Here is a 19,482-nt window from a genome sequence, read left to right on the forward strand (position 1 = left end):
GTTCTAATCAGGGGAGCACATAAACACGGGCCCAGCAGTTACGATTGGTAGTCGGGGTCAGTGAGAACGCTGACAGCTCCGTGTATGAAGGATTGTCGTGGACCACTGAATCAGGTTACCGTGCATAGGCGATGCCTCATAGTCGGTGTTGTACGTAGACGGGCCTAACAGTCAAGATTAGTAGTCGAGGTGAGTGACAACGATTGGTGACCGTCTTCCATACTCATACGTGTTCGTGTTGCCGTTCATCTTAGCAACATACAGTAACTGCGAGGCCCGTACTACTGCACTAATGCCTAAGCGGTACACAGTCACGTGACCAATGACGGTCCTTCATATCCATACATCTCGTATGTATGCCAAGCTGATGCCTGGAAATTACAGAACCGCCCTTGGCAAAGGGTGTCTGTATTTAATGTTTGCATCATTACAGACGCAGCGTGCGGTCAGTCCAATTCTCGTTTCCAAGAAACCGCGTTCACTTATCAGGGTTCTCGAATGGGAAAATGGGAAATTGGTTACATTTCGTGCACATCTTCCGCAATCTGATTAAAAACATACAATCATCTAAAGTGCTAGTGGCTAACTCACTGAGTGTCTAATATATCCCGTATCCTGCAATTCTCGATCGATGTCCGCATTGAAGCTAGAGTCTTACTGTCGTAAAGGTAAACTTACTACTTGCTCAATTAGGCCCACTGGCGATAATGGGAGAGCCGACCAGAGATCAGAGAAGATCAGAGACCGATCAGCTAACATACCCGATTTAGTTAACCGATACTTTCGTGCTATTTGGCGTCCGATCTTATATGAAAAAGCCTCAGTATTTCAAACACACAACATTTTGGGGCTGCTGGGTATTTTATGCTTTTGCGCGGATCTATTCCCCATCTGTCATCAAGGTTTGGGCCTTATCCAACCCATCGTTTATGCCAAAGTATTTCAATCCACTTTCACTTCCACAATCATGTATGCAGTATCTAAATAGATGGGATAATAATCCAGTGTTAATCGATTTCTTCTATTCTTATATTAAACAACGCGATTCTCCATTTTGCTATTTTATTTTTGCAGGTATGCCACGTTTCATGTTTTTGACATGAGCATAAACCGTTCTCTAGTCTTGTCATCGGACGTTTTGTTTACGTCAACACGTGGTTTAACTTTATCACAAACCCGCCGCTTTTGGTCGGTATGGACTTTGGGGTCCGTAAGGAATAAGCCGTTCCTAAGCTGGTATATGGAAGCCGACGAAGTCCTAAGATTTTAGGTTTGTGTATTTTACGGCATTTGTAGATAAACATCCACTTCGGCGATTTGGCTTTCGGAGTTCCGCGTATAACTGACCGTTGTCCATCAGGTTTCTACATTCAGTCACACCTGGTGTAGTCTAACCGTATCTGATGCTGGTGGTGATGTATCAGAAGGTCTCAAGGCTTATTATCTCACTGCCGTGGATCAAATATCATTCAACACTGTCATTATCCAACTATTCCTGCTATTGTCCTCTTAGTTGTCGATAGACTCTGACTTCCTGCTATCCATCCTTTTAAAGCTGCTTGCTTGCCCATCTAAATATAGTGAAACTTATTGGCCTTCTTGGTAGCTACCAAGCCATATCATTATCATGGACACAGACAGGTTTGCACAACAAAAATAATACCAGGGTATTGCAAGTAGGCGTAGAACAAATCACAAGTAATAGCATTCTGCTCCACAGGTATTGTGCGTGCTCAGATTGCGATGATGGAAGTCGGCGGTAGTGGTAAATGGGTACGTTGCCTTTTTGCCGAGCGTCACTCGACAAAAATCTGAAGCCAAAGCAAGCAAGTAGTTGTGTGGCTTGGGGAAGCTAAATTGAAGCTGTGTTGGACAGTGTTGCTCAGCTTCTGCGACTACTTGGATCCTTCCAGGGTGATTCTGGCACATACTTTTAACAGAGGAGGTCCGTTGCTCAGGAGGGCGATAGGCGTAGAGACGGAAAGGGGATAATGAAGGTGGAACTCCTGAAGTAATGGACAGAGCCCACAAAAAAGCGGCTGAAAATCACCGAGCTACTGTTTTTCGTAGGCGCCAGCCCTGAATACTATTGTTAAAAAGCCTGGGAGATCGTTACCTTTCGTTCGCGTTTAGCGATCTCCGGGGACTAAATCAAGGCTGTTTGTTTCAACGCTGATTTATCCTGTGGGTTTGTTGTGGAGCAATTTCAAACAAAACAAAGTTGATGACCGCTTTGCGTGTCGGTATACGCAATGAGTACAATAATTTTATCGTCATGGCACTCCGTCTATTTCAAACTGTTATCTGTCATAAGACAACAATAAACGTGAGATAGACTGAAGATACTCTGCGATGCAAATGGCCTACATCAGTGGGCATAGCTGCTTCTGCTTTCGTCAGGATAGAGGCTACACTGCCAGAAAACCCACTTCGTCAACCAAACAAAGGAGACACCTGCCTGTTTCCCCCAGGAGTCGTCGCATACAATATATATACATGTACAGTGAGGCTGCAAACCCCCCACTACGAGCATGCTAGGCCACCGTCTAAAGTCTTCAGTGCCATGCACTATTTATAGATTAAAGCTGCTAGTAGTGCTTCGGCGACTAGTGATTATCCCTCTAAAATTAAATTCCCTCCTAGGTCGTCCTAGTACTGTACACCTCACTGATAAACTTCAGGTATTCTAGTCCATTATCTCGGGAGTTCCACCCCCACCATTTTCCTGCACGATTTGTTTCCCTTTCCACGTCACCTGTCTGCCGCCCTTTCGTTTGATTTCAATTATATATATATATATGCGTGGGATAGCCTGAAGGTGTTGTGCGAGGCTTACAGCTAACTTCGATATGCGAGGTGTTTTCACCTTCGTCTTATTTAGGTTGCACCACCTCAAGACCTCTTCATCATCCGGACATAAAGCGCACGTTCTTTCCCCTTATTTCTTGTTTCATGTACATATAAAATGTATGTTCCTTATTAGTTCCTGTATACCAGCAGCCACAGCTTGCGCCTGATGGATGTTTTCGCCATGCACCCTTCGTTTCCTGAAGCTGACAGCAGTGGCTCTGTGAATGGAGACCCTTCCTCTTACCTTCCGTCGAAATGAAGGAAAAGTATATGGGACCCTGCATTGGACCAACTACATCTGGTCAGTCTCCTCGTCTAACCCAGATCAATCTGTTGCGGAAATGCGTATCCCTTCTCCGATTGCGGGATCCTTTACGACCGTTACGGGGCTATCTATAAACCGAGGTATGTTGGTGCAATGATGGCGTGGCACTGCCATACCTAGTATGGTGGTATTCCCGCGAATAATCTCTCCAGAATTTCGACTCAGCCTCTCGCCAACTCGAGCCTGTAATTTCAGCTATGAGCAAAGTTTTCGCCTGGCTTCAACCGCCTCTGGTAAGAGTACATTCTTACCCGATGAAACTCGTTCGGATTTGGCAAGCATGATTTCCTACCGCAGTTTCGGCTTGCCTCTTCTACAAGTTCAGTTCAATGCACGCTGTGTTCGTTTGGCCCTTGAATTAACGCTGACCTCCCCTCAGAACTATCCACCGCACTGACTTCCCTACCACAGAGGCACCAGTAAGTCTACTTAGCTCCAGGTTAAAGCATGTTTTCCAGACAAAACTTGCCATTTGCTTCTACCTCGAATTGCTTCATCTCCATTTCCATATTTGCTTGTTGTGACTCTGGACATTTACTCAACAGCCCAAGGTCACTCATTGCCAGAAATGGCTCACTTTTATTTGCCGTCAGCCGGTTCATCTTTGAACAAGTCGGACTTTTTACTGGTTCCTGCAACTCCGGTGACTGTTCACGTAATAAGCATGCCTCTTAGGTTGTACCTTCCTCCCGGTTGTGTTGCTGCCTTCTGCGTTGAGGTTGTAACGACCCGACCATGCCTCATTTAGCATGTTCCCCGCAAGCTGGGAAAAATTCCTGCCATTATTTTTCCAGCAGATACTGACCACTGTTTATGACATGGTCCTCCTTTTCGCACACCTTCCATTACCCACAAACCCCTCACTCATATTTTGTTCTAATTATAAACGTATAATCATGCCTGACGTTATGCCACCCACGAGTAGGAAGAAACAATTATTATTATGTTTTGCGAATCTCCCCCATCCCCTCACCTTCCCAAGCTTTGAGCTTCGGAAGTGCTCGCTTCGGACGACCTGGTTAGCTGATCTCCACTCCACCTGGCCTATGATCTACAAATCCGGGATCACCAAACGGATCAAGAAAACCTACGACTTCATGTCGGTTTTGTTCCAGCTTGTTCCCTCTACCAGGCTGAAACGAATACCGCTGCTCAATGAACTACATGCCCAAGTAGAATCGTCTCAAATGTGACGTCCGTCACGGGGCTGTCCAAAAACCGAAGCGTGTCAGGCCAATGATGGCAGGGTACTGCCATACTCAGTTTGATAGCACATCCGCAAATGTTCCATTCCTCCTATCAACCGTGCCCCCTTGCCTACTCGTTTCATTGACCCCAACGACCACCATGGCATTCATTGCAACCTATTGGACTACTCGATCGAATTCAACCACCTCTGTGTCCCCATCCAACCGAACCCCTCCACCTGATGTCCCAGCAACAGTGCAACCAGGGAGTCTGCTTGTTCTCAGATTGCGCCATATTTTTAGACTAAACTTACCGTGTTCTCCCAATTCGAATTATCCCATCTCCACCTCCACTTTTGCTCGTTATGACTCCGGCCATTTACCCAAAAGCCCAAGGTCACTCATGACCAGTAATGGTTTTCCAGTTTTAGTTCACGTCAGCCGACTGAGTCTCTGAATTATTCGTACCTCATGCCTATTGTTCCCTACAAATTGCGAAGGAAACTTATCATTATTATTTAATCGAGTGCCTCCCACTGTTTATGACATTGTCCCATTTTCGCACAACCCCACTACCCGCAAATCCCCCTATTGTACCCCAGCCTGACTGTAAACGCATGATCGTGCCAGAGGGTATGCCACCCACAAATTGGGAATATACATTATTATTATTATTATTCCCCGCATCCATTCTGGAGGGTTACCAGATGTATGACAACGCCGCCGAAAGAAGACCAACAGCAGTTGGCAGATAATGGCAGCGCCATTATACGGAATCCCCGAAATTAAGGCCAGCCCCAGAAACGGAGCTGATGAAGCAGTCGTGCCATTAGAGGAATGGCGAGTTCGCGAAAGCCCCATTGGGCAGTGCAACATGGAGGCCTTTGTGCTTGGCGTACTTGACTGCCATACGAGACCCTTATCATTTATGCACCTTACCAGGTATGCAAGATTTCAAGCCACAAAGTTTTCATGAAAGTAGCTCACGGGTTAACGAGGATCGCCTGCTACCAGATATTTTATCCAGCAGGAGGCGAGCTAGGTAAATGAAGCAGCCCGCTCGACCTGAACAGGCAAATAATCAACAGCTCCGGCAGTGGCGTAGGTTAAGAGACGGAAAGCGAAACAGCGGCCACTACTGCAATAATATAAATGTGATGTGGATGTTTAGAGCGTGCACGTTGACGAAGCTTCATTGTGATTCACCAGTTGAGTCAGACGCGGACAGCATGATAGAATTGTCTCCTTGGTTTTGCATTCTCCTTCTTTCAGCAGTTCCTATCAAACTGAAGTTACAACGATCTAATCAAGCCCATATTGGCATAATCCGTGCCTGTTGAGAAATTAGCCCATTATTTTTGGGTGTGGCTAAGTAAGGTACCAAGCCAAATACAAAATTCAGCCGCTGTGTTTCATCTAAACGCCTATTTTAGTGTAGCGCCGCATGAGCAGAGGATATAAGGTGGCAATGGACCATGAAAAAACGCATGTATGTCAAATTACCTCAGTTTGATGATGTCAAAACATAGATCTAGAATTTGGACTGAATTGAGAGAGTAAGCCAGGATACAAACCGGGATATATAAAAGGGCAATCAGTTATTCAAACGAAGACAAAAAATAAGATCAGCGTAAACGCGCATAGAAAAAATGCTCAGGCATAACACGTTTGTACTACGAAAAGAAATGTAAATGCGTTCATCGGAATTGGATCATGAAGCGCATACAGCAGTTACCCCCGAAGATCAGGCGAAATACGACTGTTTCAAAGCAAAATAAAATTGAATAACCCACGGGTGTAGGCGCACAAATGTTATGGTGAAACGAAAAGATTAGTTCAGAAGGGCTTGGAGCGCTCTCAGAAAGAGGTGTTTGGTGTTTTGATGCGGAATAGTTTCCATCCCCAAAAAAACAGTAGGCGGCAAGGTTGCTTCGAAAGCTCCTCCAGGTGGATATGTTTAAGGTACTGAAGGGCAACTCGTCTGTGTTGGTGACGACCTACGCCGGACCTAGGACACCCAGTTTACAAGGGGTCTTGCCCAACTGACAGCCGATGGAGACCGTGTGGTGGTGCAATAGACGCCGAAAGAAAAATAGTAAACACACATTGCGTTCTCCACAGCAGGCCTGTAATCACCGTGAAGTGATTCCAGGGCTGATTTCAAAGATGAGTACCACAAATTTAGGATGATCCCTGGAAATGGTTTGCTGTGCAATATGAATGCCGTGCGAGCACAAACTCTGTTAGCTCTGGTCACGCAGTACCAGGGAGTATCGTGGAAGTTTAGGCGGAGAGATGCTCGGGCCCCAAGTTTTCCGTGCTGAGAAAAGTAGAGATCACCAGGACAAGCCGCTCAAAAGATATAGAATAGACAGTGGAAGTTTACGTATTTTGGAGTGAGTTAGTTCAGAATTCCACTGTACTCCTAATTGTTTTACATGGGCCAAGCTCTAGTTTGGTCTGATGAGTAATGCTTATATCTTAAGATCATTATTCGCTGCATGAAATAAAAGCTGGTAGGTCCCTAAATGTATGGAGTTCAATGGGCTCAAAAGATATAGAATAGACAGTGGAAGTTTACGTATTTTGGAGTGAGTTAGTTCAGAATTCCACTGTACTCCTAATTGTTTTACATGGGCCAAGCTCTAGTTTGGTCTGATGAGTAATGCTTATATCTTAAGATCATTATTCGCTGCATGAAATAAATAAAAGCTGGTCCCTAAATGTATGGAGTTCAATGGGGCGAGCATAACTGTGGTATACCTCGGTTCTGCCAGCAAATGCGAAAGTCGGTAAATAGAAGGGAACCAGGTGTTTTTGGTGCATAGTATAGTGCAAAGTCGAACGATCTAACGACAAACACCGTCATCACTTTGAATGAAGGGTGTAAGGAGAAAATGGTGTCTTCGAGTGACGCGTAATGCCATAACGTCGCTGATTTTCTAGGCGGTACCAATCATGTAGATCAAATTCACAAATCATACAAACCACGACAGTAGATACTCGCCCAAAACAAATGGTCCTCTTGGACTACAAAAGTACGAAACAAACGAGCAAACAGACTTCCATGTAAGACAGTCGCACGTGCATAAAATCGGCCAAAAATGGTTGGACAAATGGGTGAAGTGGTAGGGGCAAAAACACCGGTTCATTTAAACGCACTAAACACAAAAGTGGGGCGAATGTTACGACGCGGGGAAATTCAAATGTCAACGTGCTGGACGATACACACGACATTCAGCCGAGACCAGTAGGAATAGTTTTTGAATATTGTGGCAATATTTGCATGTCAGTTCCGTAATTCACAGATGCCAGTCGTCAGATAGCCGCCCATGCGATTGCACTCTTGAGAACCTGATGTCGTACCACTTTGTGTAATGTGACAGCCAAGCACTTGGATCTTATTAGGGGATCTAAAGCTACCAGATCACGGAAAACGCGCCAAAGCTCCTTCGTGTCAGGGCCAGTTTACACCGCACAAAATTCACGTGCAGCGGAATAATATACGCGATCCTCTTTGCAGGCTGTTCGAGGCTGTTTCGCGGAGGCGTGCCAGCACAGAGGCTCCACAACCCACGAAAATATAGGCACCTGATCCCATGAAAAAGCCTCGAAACCTGCAAAGGTTTTTCTAATTTGTTTGCAGGATGATGGCAATCGAATAACGCTAGCAAAAATTCATGGAACTGTTCAGCATTACAGCTGCTGTGTAGTCTTGTCAAAACCCTGACAACTCCCGTGATACGCCCCAAATTTTGGGGAGTTAACTGCCAACTATTAGACATAGGCAAACTAGACAGAGAAACAATTTGAGCGCACCCTCAGAAAAGCTGTTCTCTAATTTTTGTCCCGAAACAGTTCGATTTCGTAGACCTGGCACGAATTTAACAAAGTACCGCTGTTACAGGACAGCCCAAATGACGCCAAAGACAATAGAATGTAATATGATGCAATTTCTCTTGGTTTGAGCACGTCTTTCGCGGTGACTCAGCGGAAATATACGTTTTCCAGTCCGTAGATTTATGGGTTAGGCAGTAATTTGACGGTGGAGAAGAAAACTTGAGAAGTTCAAAGTAGCCATGAACATGACGACAAATTGTATCGCCAATAGATTTTAGTAAAAGACCGAATCTTGGTTTTTCGGTAGACGGGTAAGCAAAGTGTTGCTGTTAAGCGATAAAAGCTTTGTATGCGCATAACTACGTCAGAATGGTTCAAGTGCTCACTTCAGTAATAGCTTCTGAGCGAATCCACAGTCCGCAACCTTCCACGCGTTAGAAAAACAGATTGTAAAAAATTATATAGGTCCAAGAATGTTGAGTGGCTCTCTCGATCTGGGGGTACATATTGTTATTGGTTTCTCAGATGTTTAACATAGACAACCATTCTTCCACGTGGTAGAAGGACATTGTCCTACCAAGCCACGATATTTACATCCACTTAGCGCTCGGTAGCTGGGGGCCCAAAGGGCCAACTGACATTCTGTTGAAGGCGATGTGATGCCTCCCGAATTAGGCCTTTGTATACCACCTCTTCAGAAGCAACGCTGGGAATTCCAGCGAGAATCGCCCTGGTGATCAGCGAATTCCATTTCAAGAGAACTTATTATGTGGGCTCAAACTAATTCTTTATCCTAGGACCGTTCATTTTCTGATCTATCAATGATCCGCTTTATATGCCACCAAGTTTAGGGTCCCTGTTTCCGGCCATTTTAACTCAGTAGGCATCGATGACGCAAAGCAATGGTCACCAGAATAGCATCTGCCTGCAATTCACTGAGGGTGTGCCTAGCCGTCGTTGGAATGGACTCAGTGAACATGTTCCGCGTACATGGTAATTACGGACAGGCAAATATTATGAAGCCAGGTTTCATAAAGAACCCAGGTGACTCACACTTTTCAGATGTTTTTTCCCACTATTATTCAAAAATGGACCCAAAAGAGATTCGTTACGTTCCAGATCAGTCGGCGCGAATTCCCCTTTACTGCTTGCACGGATTTCGAGATACTTTTGGATTCCATCTCAGGCTGCCTCTTGAATACGTCGAAAAAGTTGTCTGCACGGGAAGTAAGGCTTTCAAACTGAAACGCGCTGGCTGTAAATAGTTCTAGAGTCCCTCAAACTCTATCCCATAGACAGTCATCAACTCCAGAGAGAACTGCAGGATGGCTTGAACCATTTTATTGCTGATCTAAATATTACACTTCAGAGACAGTGAAGAGTTTTGGTTGCTTATGGTCCCCATCTTATCACACGCCTACTTTCATTTCTATTGTTAGGCCCACAGAATAAAGTTCCGTCAGTATTACTTAAAAGCGACACACAAAGATCTGTTTGTTCCCTTATGGGGACGAAAACCAATGAAACCAATTGGAAATCCAAAATGCGAAGTAAAAATCTACTTGAACCTTTACCTCTTGTTTGAATTAATAAAACGTGCGCAATCTCATAACAATAAATTTGCGTGAATTTAGATAATAACACAATGGGCGAAGAATTTACGATCTGTCGTGCAGATGAGTCACACATTACCAAAACACTTAGCTTGATAGACCAATGTGCACTTGATGCATTTGGGAAGATCAATTTGCTCAATATCTTGTAAGAGTTTTAAAATTGGCTTACAATGCAGTGAACGAGCTCTAATATCTTTAGCGGTGTTAAATAAAAGCGAAGAAGTCATTGGGTGCGCATGCTTCTCTGACGCACCAAGCCAAAAATATTGTGAACCTGAGAACTGGCGACCGTGGTTCGAAGGAGCTGTTGGATTGCCTGATGTTTCGTCGAAAAATTCCGTTTTCGTACAATTCATTACGGTTAAAGTGAAGCACGCAGAAGTCCCACTGAAAGAATTATGCAAGACAGTGTTCACCGAATTAATAGAAATCCAAAACATCTTCATGGTAACCGAATCAACGTCAAAATATGGTAAGATGTTTGTTTTATTTTTCAGTTCATTTATCACAGTCCTTTCGGAAACAAAACCATTCAGAATATGTGCAGAAAGTAAAAATTTGGGAAATGTCACTGTATCAGTTGCACACAGACATGAGGTCTTCCCGGTATTGTTCTCCAGAATGGCAATGTTAGATTCGGATTCACGTTAACCTTTCTTTCTTTAGCGTAGAGGATAATGATGACATCGTCCCGCTTTTTAACAGTCAAACTGACACGCTGCGTAAAACATATGGAAACTACTACATCGCGGAGCTCGTTGAAGCTCAAAGTGAAGAGCTTAAGTGTATCGTTGTAGAGGTAAGTTACAGCATAATCTGAATTTTCCAGTGTGAAAGAAGGGCCGTAGGGTTCGTAAGTGGAACGAGAAGAGTGGATTTCAATTCACTGAATGAGCAGTACGACTTAAGCATTCTCCATGGTCTTAAAAAGCCACACAAAGACGATATCCTGAACCAAGATGATGCTCCAAAACAAGAAAACCCCCATGATCATATAAAAGGTAAGTTTATGAAGACTCATATGAGTCTTGTAATCAGTGTCACGTTTGTAAGACTGAAAGTGGACTCAACGTGGTTTCCGAAGTTTGTGTTATGTTAACAACCAAACTGTAATCTTCTTAATCCACGCACAGGATAATAGGCCGTCCCAAAGAGGCTATAATTATCCAGTACTCACTTGGAATGCTAGTTGAGCAAGAAATGATGTTTTGTATCAACCAATCCTATTTTTTCATGTATTAGCCACTAACATGACTTTCATTTAAAGTTCACACCTTCAAATCTTACCCGCTTCAGCCAGCTAGTTTGATTCCCATTGTGCCACAAACGTTTTCATCACCTGGTAATGCACTGGTTTCTTTGGGCTTACAGGCAAATGTTAGATAAATTATGTCTTTTGTTACAAGAGATTCTGTTCAAAATATGGATAATGTTACTACGAGTTGGTATCGTTAATGAACCATTTTTTCAAAAAATAATGCAATATGTAGATGCACACCATCTGTTTTCCAAAGAACACATCTGTGTGGTGTTTCTGGGGTCGTATACTTCCAAACATGACAAGCACTCGGGCTGATATTTCCTTTATCGTGAACTGATTAACTCAACGCGGATTAATAGCTGATTATCCTGATTTCTGAACACACTCGTGCCTACCTGAAGTAGTTTGTCTCATAATTCTCCAGGACCGCTTAAGGTGCGGGAAATTGCTTATCATTTGGGGGGCTGGCATTTCCAGATGTTAGCCAAATTAACCAGAACTATCTTCTGGAGTCCCTTCCAAATATTCTACCATCAGATGCGAACTCATACTAGGACGAGGTCGGCACTTCTTTGTAAAGTGTTTGGAGTCCTGCTCACTCAAGCATTCGATATCAGGCCGAACAGTGCTAGTGCATAGAGCTCGGAGAAATATCTCCGCCTGTCACGAACGTAACTTAACCCGGCGAATCATCAGAGGTCAGGTAAATATAAGCAGGTAGGCCATCCATCAAGTCTAGAGAACACGAAATGGCAAAGAAACGGAAGAGGCTTAGAAACTCGGAAATGTTTGAAGATTATTTCAGTTGATCACTGCAACATGTCTTCAGAAAAATCCCTATGACCGAAGCCATCAAAGATCAGAATAGAGCCACCATCTTAAATGAATTAGAATTCGCCGACAATTTTTCGTCCGGGAAATCAGCTGCTACTAATAATGCGATTGAAGTTGGTTATATCGATTCTGTTTATCAGCAGTCTTTTAAGACCATACTCTACTTTTTTTTACCTTAAAAGCCTCTATCTATCGTAAAATCAATTCCATACCAAAACAATGATAGAAACACCGTCCGTTTTACAATGTGGCCACAGATCCTGTTTGAGTATGGCAGATTATAAGGGTTTTATGCCAGAATAATTTACTGTAGCAGTTGGAGATAAAGTAAATCGCTGATGGGACACTAATGGTGGGGTTAACACAACTACTTTGACAGTTCACGGTTGGTATCACTCTTCTTGAGACTCATTCAATAGGTGTATTTCAGGGGTTTCCGTCAATCTTATGTGCTACCTGAACCCAAACTAATGGAACTTTACGAAATACACTCGTTTGCATAGGTTTTGTCAAATAAATTTCGGCCTAATATCTCATTAGTGACACTTTTCATCTGGATACAAGGTTGACAGAAACTTGGGAACTGCGCCTACATGATGAGCTACATGACAGACAAAACCGCTCGGGTGCCATCTAGTAGATTTCAGCAGCCTTATGAATAGTATTTCGTCAAAAATATACTCCGGCATCCCGAATATCGTATCGACTGAAACATGAGGCGGCCCTCTTGTAGTACATTTAGTTGGGAAACATAATAAATCGAAGATTCACCCGGATTTCAGCCAACTCTTCTGTCACAAACAACTTAGCCTTCAAACTAAATTAACACCATTAGCATAATCATGAGTTGATAGTATCACACTTCCAAATGTTACCTTTTAAACTGCTGAAACAGTCAGATTCTTTATTTTTTCATATTTATGCTTTGTATTCCTGCCTTTGCATTTCCACCCCTCTTCGGCAAAGTACTCGTTAGTTCAACAGAGAGCGTCCACTCTAGCTTCAAGCCACAGCCATTTTTGTACGTAAACCAAAATTAGGTGGGCAGTGCTAATAATTTCTAATGGAGGTAGAAGAGCTGAGAACTGTTATTGTATTTTGAGCATCACCCACAACAGGAAATCTCTTCTTGATCTCCCGGATTACCCAGAAAGGAAAGGTTGTTCAAAATTGTTTGTGTTTTCTCCTTGTAAACTGGTGTACTGAGAGGTTTTGTCTTGGGTTGCTTAACGTGGACAGAATAACCGAAATCTGTTGGCGCCATATTTCACTACTGATCACAACTGATCACAACTGTTCCAAGCGCTTTTCGCTTACTTGTAGCCGGGCGAAATTGCTCTCTGATACTGATTAAGCATTAGCAGATTTTCCCCGTCCTGGAGAGTTTTGAGATAAACGCCAAGTATGGTTTGGTATTTGACCATAGTGCCCTTGTGAAGATCAGTACATTTGTTTGGCAATTTTATTGTAACAATGGCAGCGGTTTGAACAGTAAAGCTGCAGTAGTATTCAGTTAGCCAGCAAAGGAACTTGGTAAGGACTTGTCAACCAAGAACAAAAAGATACCGTCGGGTGGAATTTTCCACCAAATTGCCTCGGTCTAGTTGTGTTCAAACGGCTGTTAACGCACCAATATGCCATAATAAATAAACAGCAAAATTACTTAACCTGCCTAATAAACTATGAAAGCGCTGAGAGAACGGATCGCTTAAGCTGGAACCACAATATTTATGGAGTTTGATGCTTTGAAACTGTGGCCAAAGTGATAGCTTATGACAGCAGATTCACTGGAGTTTCAGTGGTCTAGTGCACCTCGTCATAGATCACCCGCTATAAGCAATGTCACCACAGTGACTGAGAGCCTCAACGATAAAAAGAATAGTCAAAGATACCAAAAGCTTAACAGTAATCGAAATCGAGATGCATTTGCGCCAGTTATCCCATGACAGGTATTGAATATTATATCTCCCGGGTAAAATTTTTTAAAATCTGACACAATGTTATGAGTTCATCAATGTCCGATTTCCGCCTTCCTTCTCATTCTGCACCAGAAAGTTACATTTCGAAGGAAGAGCAGATAGAACTGCAAGACCCAATAACGCGGTGTGAAACAAAATCCATCGGCGAAGAGACACCAGAAACTTGGATATGTCGGTCGTTTCTAGGGGAATCAACTCGCTGTTCGGAGTTTATTCCGACGTACGCTGGCGCACCAAATGCCTTTGCAATACAGCTCTATGCGTTTAAGCCGGGATTTGAATCAAGGTATATAACAAATGGCTTGCAAGTTTTCCTTTGGAGCAAAGGGTTTAGTTATATTCATTATATGAAACGATTTTTTCCGTCATTTACTGGGTAACTCCATAGGTGGAAAGGGATAGAACAAGTAACCTGAATAGGATACGTACTGTTTATAATAGTTTCACGAGTTCCTTCAATGTTAGATTCATTTGTGAAGGCAAAATTGTGTTTAATATTTGTTTCACGGTCAGATTACAGAATTAACACAGCGTCTACACATTTCACCAACAAGCTGCGATTCGTAGTTGTACCGCTGAATTAAAAAAGTGAACCGTGACGTAAACATATACATCGCGGGGTTATTTACTCAAAACATCTTGGCATGGCAGTTAAAGCACAACAGTATTCTATTCTGCATTTTCAGAAAAGTCAACATATATTCCAATAGAGATTTTATCCCGTCAGCAAAGCCAGTCTATGTGGAAAAGTCGAGAAACACTTCTCAGCTGTTTCATTCTCAATGGGACCATCAGCAATACCTATCCCACGAATTCCGCACCTGTGACCTCCCGGCTAGTGTCTTAAACATTTAACTTTTTGGCCACCAGCCAGTGATAAGCAGTGTGATCAAATATAACATAGATGGGATATAGCAACCCTGGTTCCTAAATCAGGGGATCCACATCAAGTGGCTAAATGATTGCGGCATTTTTGAGTGAGGACTTCGTGGATGAGAGGTTCATTCGTTGTGCGAATTATGCTCCTTTCTCCTGATTTGTTGGTTTTCAACCTAAGTTGGTCTGATTCACAGGAAAAAACCTTAAGAAATTTACACATTGAAGACGCTTTCACACAAAAATAGGTTTTCGCCGTAGACTTGCGGCGTTCTAAGATCACCCTGCAACATTATTTCTTTAGCCCTTCCAGGAGCTGTATTATGAGTAGACTTTGATAAAACAATGACATAAAAGAGTTGCACTTGAAATCCATTATGCCACAAAAGATTTCTTACTCACACTCTCAAAAGTTTGGTTGCTAATGTATCTGTGGAGTAGCACATGCTAGAGGACTGCGCCATGCTTTCATTAAAGTGGTCAGTAGTTGGCAACAAAACAGAATCGCGGAGGGAATTTCAGGCCTAATAGGGCAAGACGTTTGGGTATGTACAAATAAGTTCATCAACTTAGCAAACAACTTCTTTCAAAGAGATTTTTTGCAATCTAAATACTGGTTGACAAAACTTCCGTGCAAAACGGCATATGTTATTTCAATCGAAAACGTCGGAGATTACAACCGAACGGAGTCCTGTGAGGTCTTCCTGTCCACCTTGCTAGGATCAGTACGATTCTTCCTATGCGTGGATTAAAACTACATGGGACGTTGCATCTAACCGACTTTTTCAGAGGTCGAAGTGCTGTCAACCCCTGGCGTTGCGTATGGGGCTCACTTTTAGTAAGGGAAGGATGCTCGGTCAGTCCCACTGGTGGTGTGTTACTCCGACATTATGCACACGCACTCACTTCATAGCCGTTAAATGTTTGTTGTTCATGATCGAGTTCACTGGGGTCACTTGGATTTCTGAAGTTAATTTGACCTGTCTGTTTGGTGAATATGAGAACGAAAATTCCATCAGCTATTGAGAAGTACAGTAAGCAGCGCTAAATTGGATAAACCACTGCTAGCCTCATAAAATAGACTTTACATATCAGTTAACATCAAACACGGGTGATGAAATACTAGTGACTGCATCTATTTAATTTCGAGGTTCGTGGATATGCTGCCGTTGCTGTTTGATCAGTTCCCAGGATTGGACTACGCAATTATTGGTGTGCCCCGTCCCACGCCGACATTTTCCATGTTGCGATACTTTGCGGTGAGTCACTCTTTTAAAACACTCTCCCCCCAAAATTTGGGTACTAATCTCTCTCCACTTTAGCGCTGTCGAGTGCGGAAGGGACACGATCCGGCAGATGAGCTTTACGTATTTCATAGATCTGGGTTGTTGAGGTGAGTTTGCTCCAGCTGTTCCTACGTATAGTATGTATAGTGCGTGGTGCGGTTTTTCTTCCCAGTGAGTATTATTCAGATCTTTGGCATAGTTGTGAGAGTATATATGTTGAATTTGTAGTGCCATTTCTGCGTGCATTCTGTTCCCAATCGAATTTCAACCAAAAGTGACAGACAGAGTTGCTAAATGGGAAATAGAATTCCAATAGTTTGACTGAGAAATTAGCTGCAATTTAGAACGGGGCAACTGGGCTTAGATGTATACAGATTTCGACTTATACGTTTGATGACACTTGGATGGTCTGCATACCTTTGATTAGTTTTTCTAATATCATTGGTATAACCTGTTTCATTACTGTCTCACTGATCTGCGCAAAAATGATTTTGTGGAATGCTAAATCGCTTGTTCCTGGTCACACAAGTAATGCGGTGTACAGATTATTTACAAAAAAAAACAGCAGATTATCAGTTCAGCTATACATTATGGATGGCACAATCAATGAGGAAACAGTAATACCTAATTGTTACAGAAAAAGATATCAGTTTATTTGAATAAAACATTGCTTTAAAAAGGCATAAGGGATCGAAAGGGCTTCAACTCCATTACACAATAAACACCGGAGGCACCTTCACATTCTAATACTCACTCAAACAGCATGGGTGAGAAAGGACATCAAGGTCACCAGTCAGTTTTTAGTGGTTTCGATTTGCAGTCTTCAGCAAAGCACAGCGTAGGAGCGCGTCCTAGAGGGGAGATTGCACCACCAGTACCGGAACATTTACTAATGAATAAATGACAAACCAAAGAGATAGTTCTACACTTTAGCAAAATTTGGACTTCAGAATGCAATTTTTCTTGAAATATTAGAGCTCATTCCCATCCACCAAATAATTTTAACGATATCACAGTTTTCATGCTCTCTTAAACCAACAAAACAAATGCAACACGTGAGTTACTCGCAGCAGGAGTTAGCAATACGTCAGCAACAGGTTGGAATCTTTTTGTATGAATGTATGGTATTCTTGGCATTCGTCTTCAAACGGCTTCTTTGTATTGACGGAGTTTTTGGACAAATAAGTATGTAGCTGCATTTGTTGCAGCCCTCTTTAACCAAACATGAAGAAAAAGCAACATAAATATGCTAAGAAAAAGATACATTCAGGATGCCGTTCATTGTGTCTAATCAACTTGGCACTGTAGGTATACTTTTGTGAAATGACCAGGGAAGAGAGTACACAAGCGATAAATGGTTCTTCGTAAATTTAGAGAGAAGTGACCAGTCAGTTTCAGTACTTTTTGTCCACCAAAAGTTTAATTCGTACATGGCGATGTTGAAAATAACGTTTATGTCACTATCAGTGACAGTGTAAACTCCAAATAAGTCTTATGACAGCTGTGAAAAACCCCAGAGAAGCAGTTCTCTGAATGGCCAAGTCGTCAAAACTATCACATTTCATTTTGAGGATGCTATCACCCATGGCAATTATGTACAGGTTATCTGAATTCATGGACAACGTATAATTTAGCGGAAGGGTGTGAGAGTACGAAGAGTTTGAATGCTGTTGGTGTTATGTGCCTTCAAGAATGGCATCCCGGTGATCCCGCTAGCGCTTGGCTGGAGACATTTCAAGAAATGGAGGCTTATCGGCATCAGTGGCGTTCGCGTTGCCAGTTGCTTTCTAGATTCCTTGATTAAGAACTTGCAGGTGTAGGCACCTTAGGATGATTGGCAAAGGCCTGTATCAGGTCCCATCCTTCAGCCATTCTTTTTCTATACTGTAAGGCTTTCAAAAGCATCAGATGAATTTTATGACTAGATGGCAGTGAAACATGGGCATCAACATTGATGTTGTTGTCTATGATGATGATGATTCATGTTTGGGGAGTTTCTAACTGCGTTATGGCTGAACTACTGATGTTAACCAGATTTTGCTAACTATTGGTTGAACATTTTAAGCTTCCGGTCAGACTTCATCTCCGATTACGTTGATAGCAGTTAAGAACAGGAGGTTTCACTATTGATATTCCTGTTTCCCGCTCCTTTTTTGTGGTGGAAGATCGAAATGAAGGAGTGAACCTTAACAGTTTTATTGTTAAATTCATTCCAATATAAGAACCACCATGTAGCCATTCCATTCTTATTGGTAGCTGTCGAACCTATGTACACTGGGTCACTAGGCCTGAGGCAGTGCCCGAAATTCAAAGTGACCGAAATTCAAATTATAAGTCCATTTAGATAACGAAGGAAGTTAACTTTGTGTGTGCTCTGAATCATATCTTATCAAAGATGAAGTTATGCTATAGACAACATTAGCATCAGAAAATGATCAAAACCTGGGATCTACATGCATACTGAATACCAAATACAACAGTATCCAGATATCTTGTGAGGGAAACAAACTAATATAAGTTTTTGGATTCGGGAGCCAACAAGAAAACAAAGCTTGGTCTCCCCAGAATGTTGTTCCACGACATCTTTTTTATTCACTCTGTAAGCTGTAAGCTGTGCGCCTCCTCATCCTCAATAGGCCCATCCGAAATGGGCAAATTAGCTTGGAATAATTTTCCATTTGAATCGGTTCAAACCCGCGTAAACCGAATTTAACTGAAAACGCATAACAAGGTTAAGGTTCCTTGGTGAGACATTTCATGAAATTGAACAAATTGCAGATTGAGGAACTAGGCAGAGGAAAACGTATAAGAGGATCAACTTTGGCGAACTACATTCGGTTGTACACCAATTTGGTTTTTACGGAAGATTCACTTGGAAACCAGCTAAATCTCTCGTTTCTGAAGTCCCATATAACCTTTAACTTGTTTTCCAGCGATTTTGTTGTAAGGCGGACGAAACATGAGGACAAAGAACAGATCGAACGGCTGATTTGTCGAATGGATGTCGAAGATCAGAAGCTATTGCTTGGTGATCTGAGCGCTTACATAAGCCATGGACGTGACACGGTGCGTTTGTACTTGAAATTTTGGTTTTCACTAGGTCCGTATTGTTACTTTGTTTTTGCAGTCACCAAGTAGGTTGTAACACCGATTACAAAGCACAGGTTACAATGCACATAACTTTAAATGTGTTAACCCAAGTTAGTTGGGTTACACCACAAACAAAATTCAGCGAGGTCGTATCGCCTGGAATATTCTTGCTTCGTAGTTATCACTGTCTGGATTCCTGTCGGTCTGCTGAGTAAATTTCAACGTGAGAAATACGGTAGTGAAAACCTAAAGCCACACCTCATACCAAATTTCACACACATGCTAGCAACATGATTAAGGAGCATATTTACAGAGATTAGTTGATTGATAGCTTCTTG

General features: G+C 42.5%; 1 protein-coding gene across 1 annotated transcript in view; it reads left to right on the plus strand.

Moving 5' to 3' along the window:
* Positions 1-9,847: 9,847 nt before the first annotated feature.
* Positions 9,848-19,482, plus strand: part of T265_02896 (hypothetical protein) — a gene marked incomplete at both ends in the record, with an annotated part of 62,785 nt that continues 53,150 nt past the window's right edge. The window contains 8 exons of the mRNA XM_009167249.1: positions 9,848-9,963; positions 9,995-10,447; positions 10,485-10,617; positions 10,648-10,819; positions 13,965-14,178; positions 15,919-16,027; positions 16,091-16,161; positions 18,988-19,120. Coding sequence (XP_009165513.1) covers positions 9,848-9,963; positions 9,995-10,447; positions 10,485-10,617; positions 10,648-10,819; positions 13,965-14,178; positions 15,919-16,027; positions 16,091-16,161; positions 18,988-19,120 — 1,401 coding nt within the window. The remainder of the gene's footprint in view (positions 9,964-9,994; positions 10,448-10,484; positions 10,618-10,647; positions 10,820-13,964; positions 14,179-15,918; positions 16,028-16,090; positions 16,162-18,987; positions 19,121-19,482) is intronic.

The sequence above is a fragment of the Opisthorchis viverrini genome, assembly GCF_000715545.1.
Source record: "Opisthorchis viverrini unplaced genomic scaffold opera_v5_40, whole genome shotgun sequence".
Lineage (NCBI taxonomy): Eukaryota > Metazoa > Platyhelminthes > Trematoda > Opisthorchiida > Opisthorchiidae > Opisthorchis > Opisthorchis viverrini.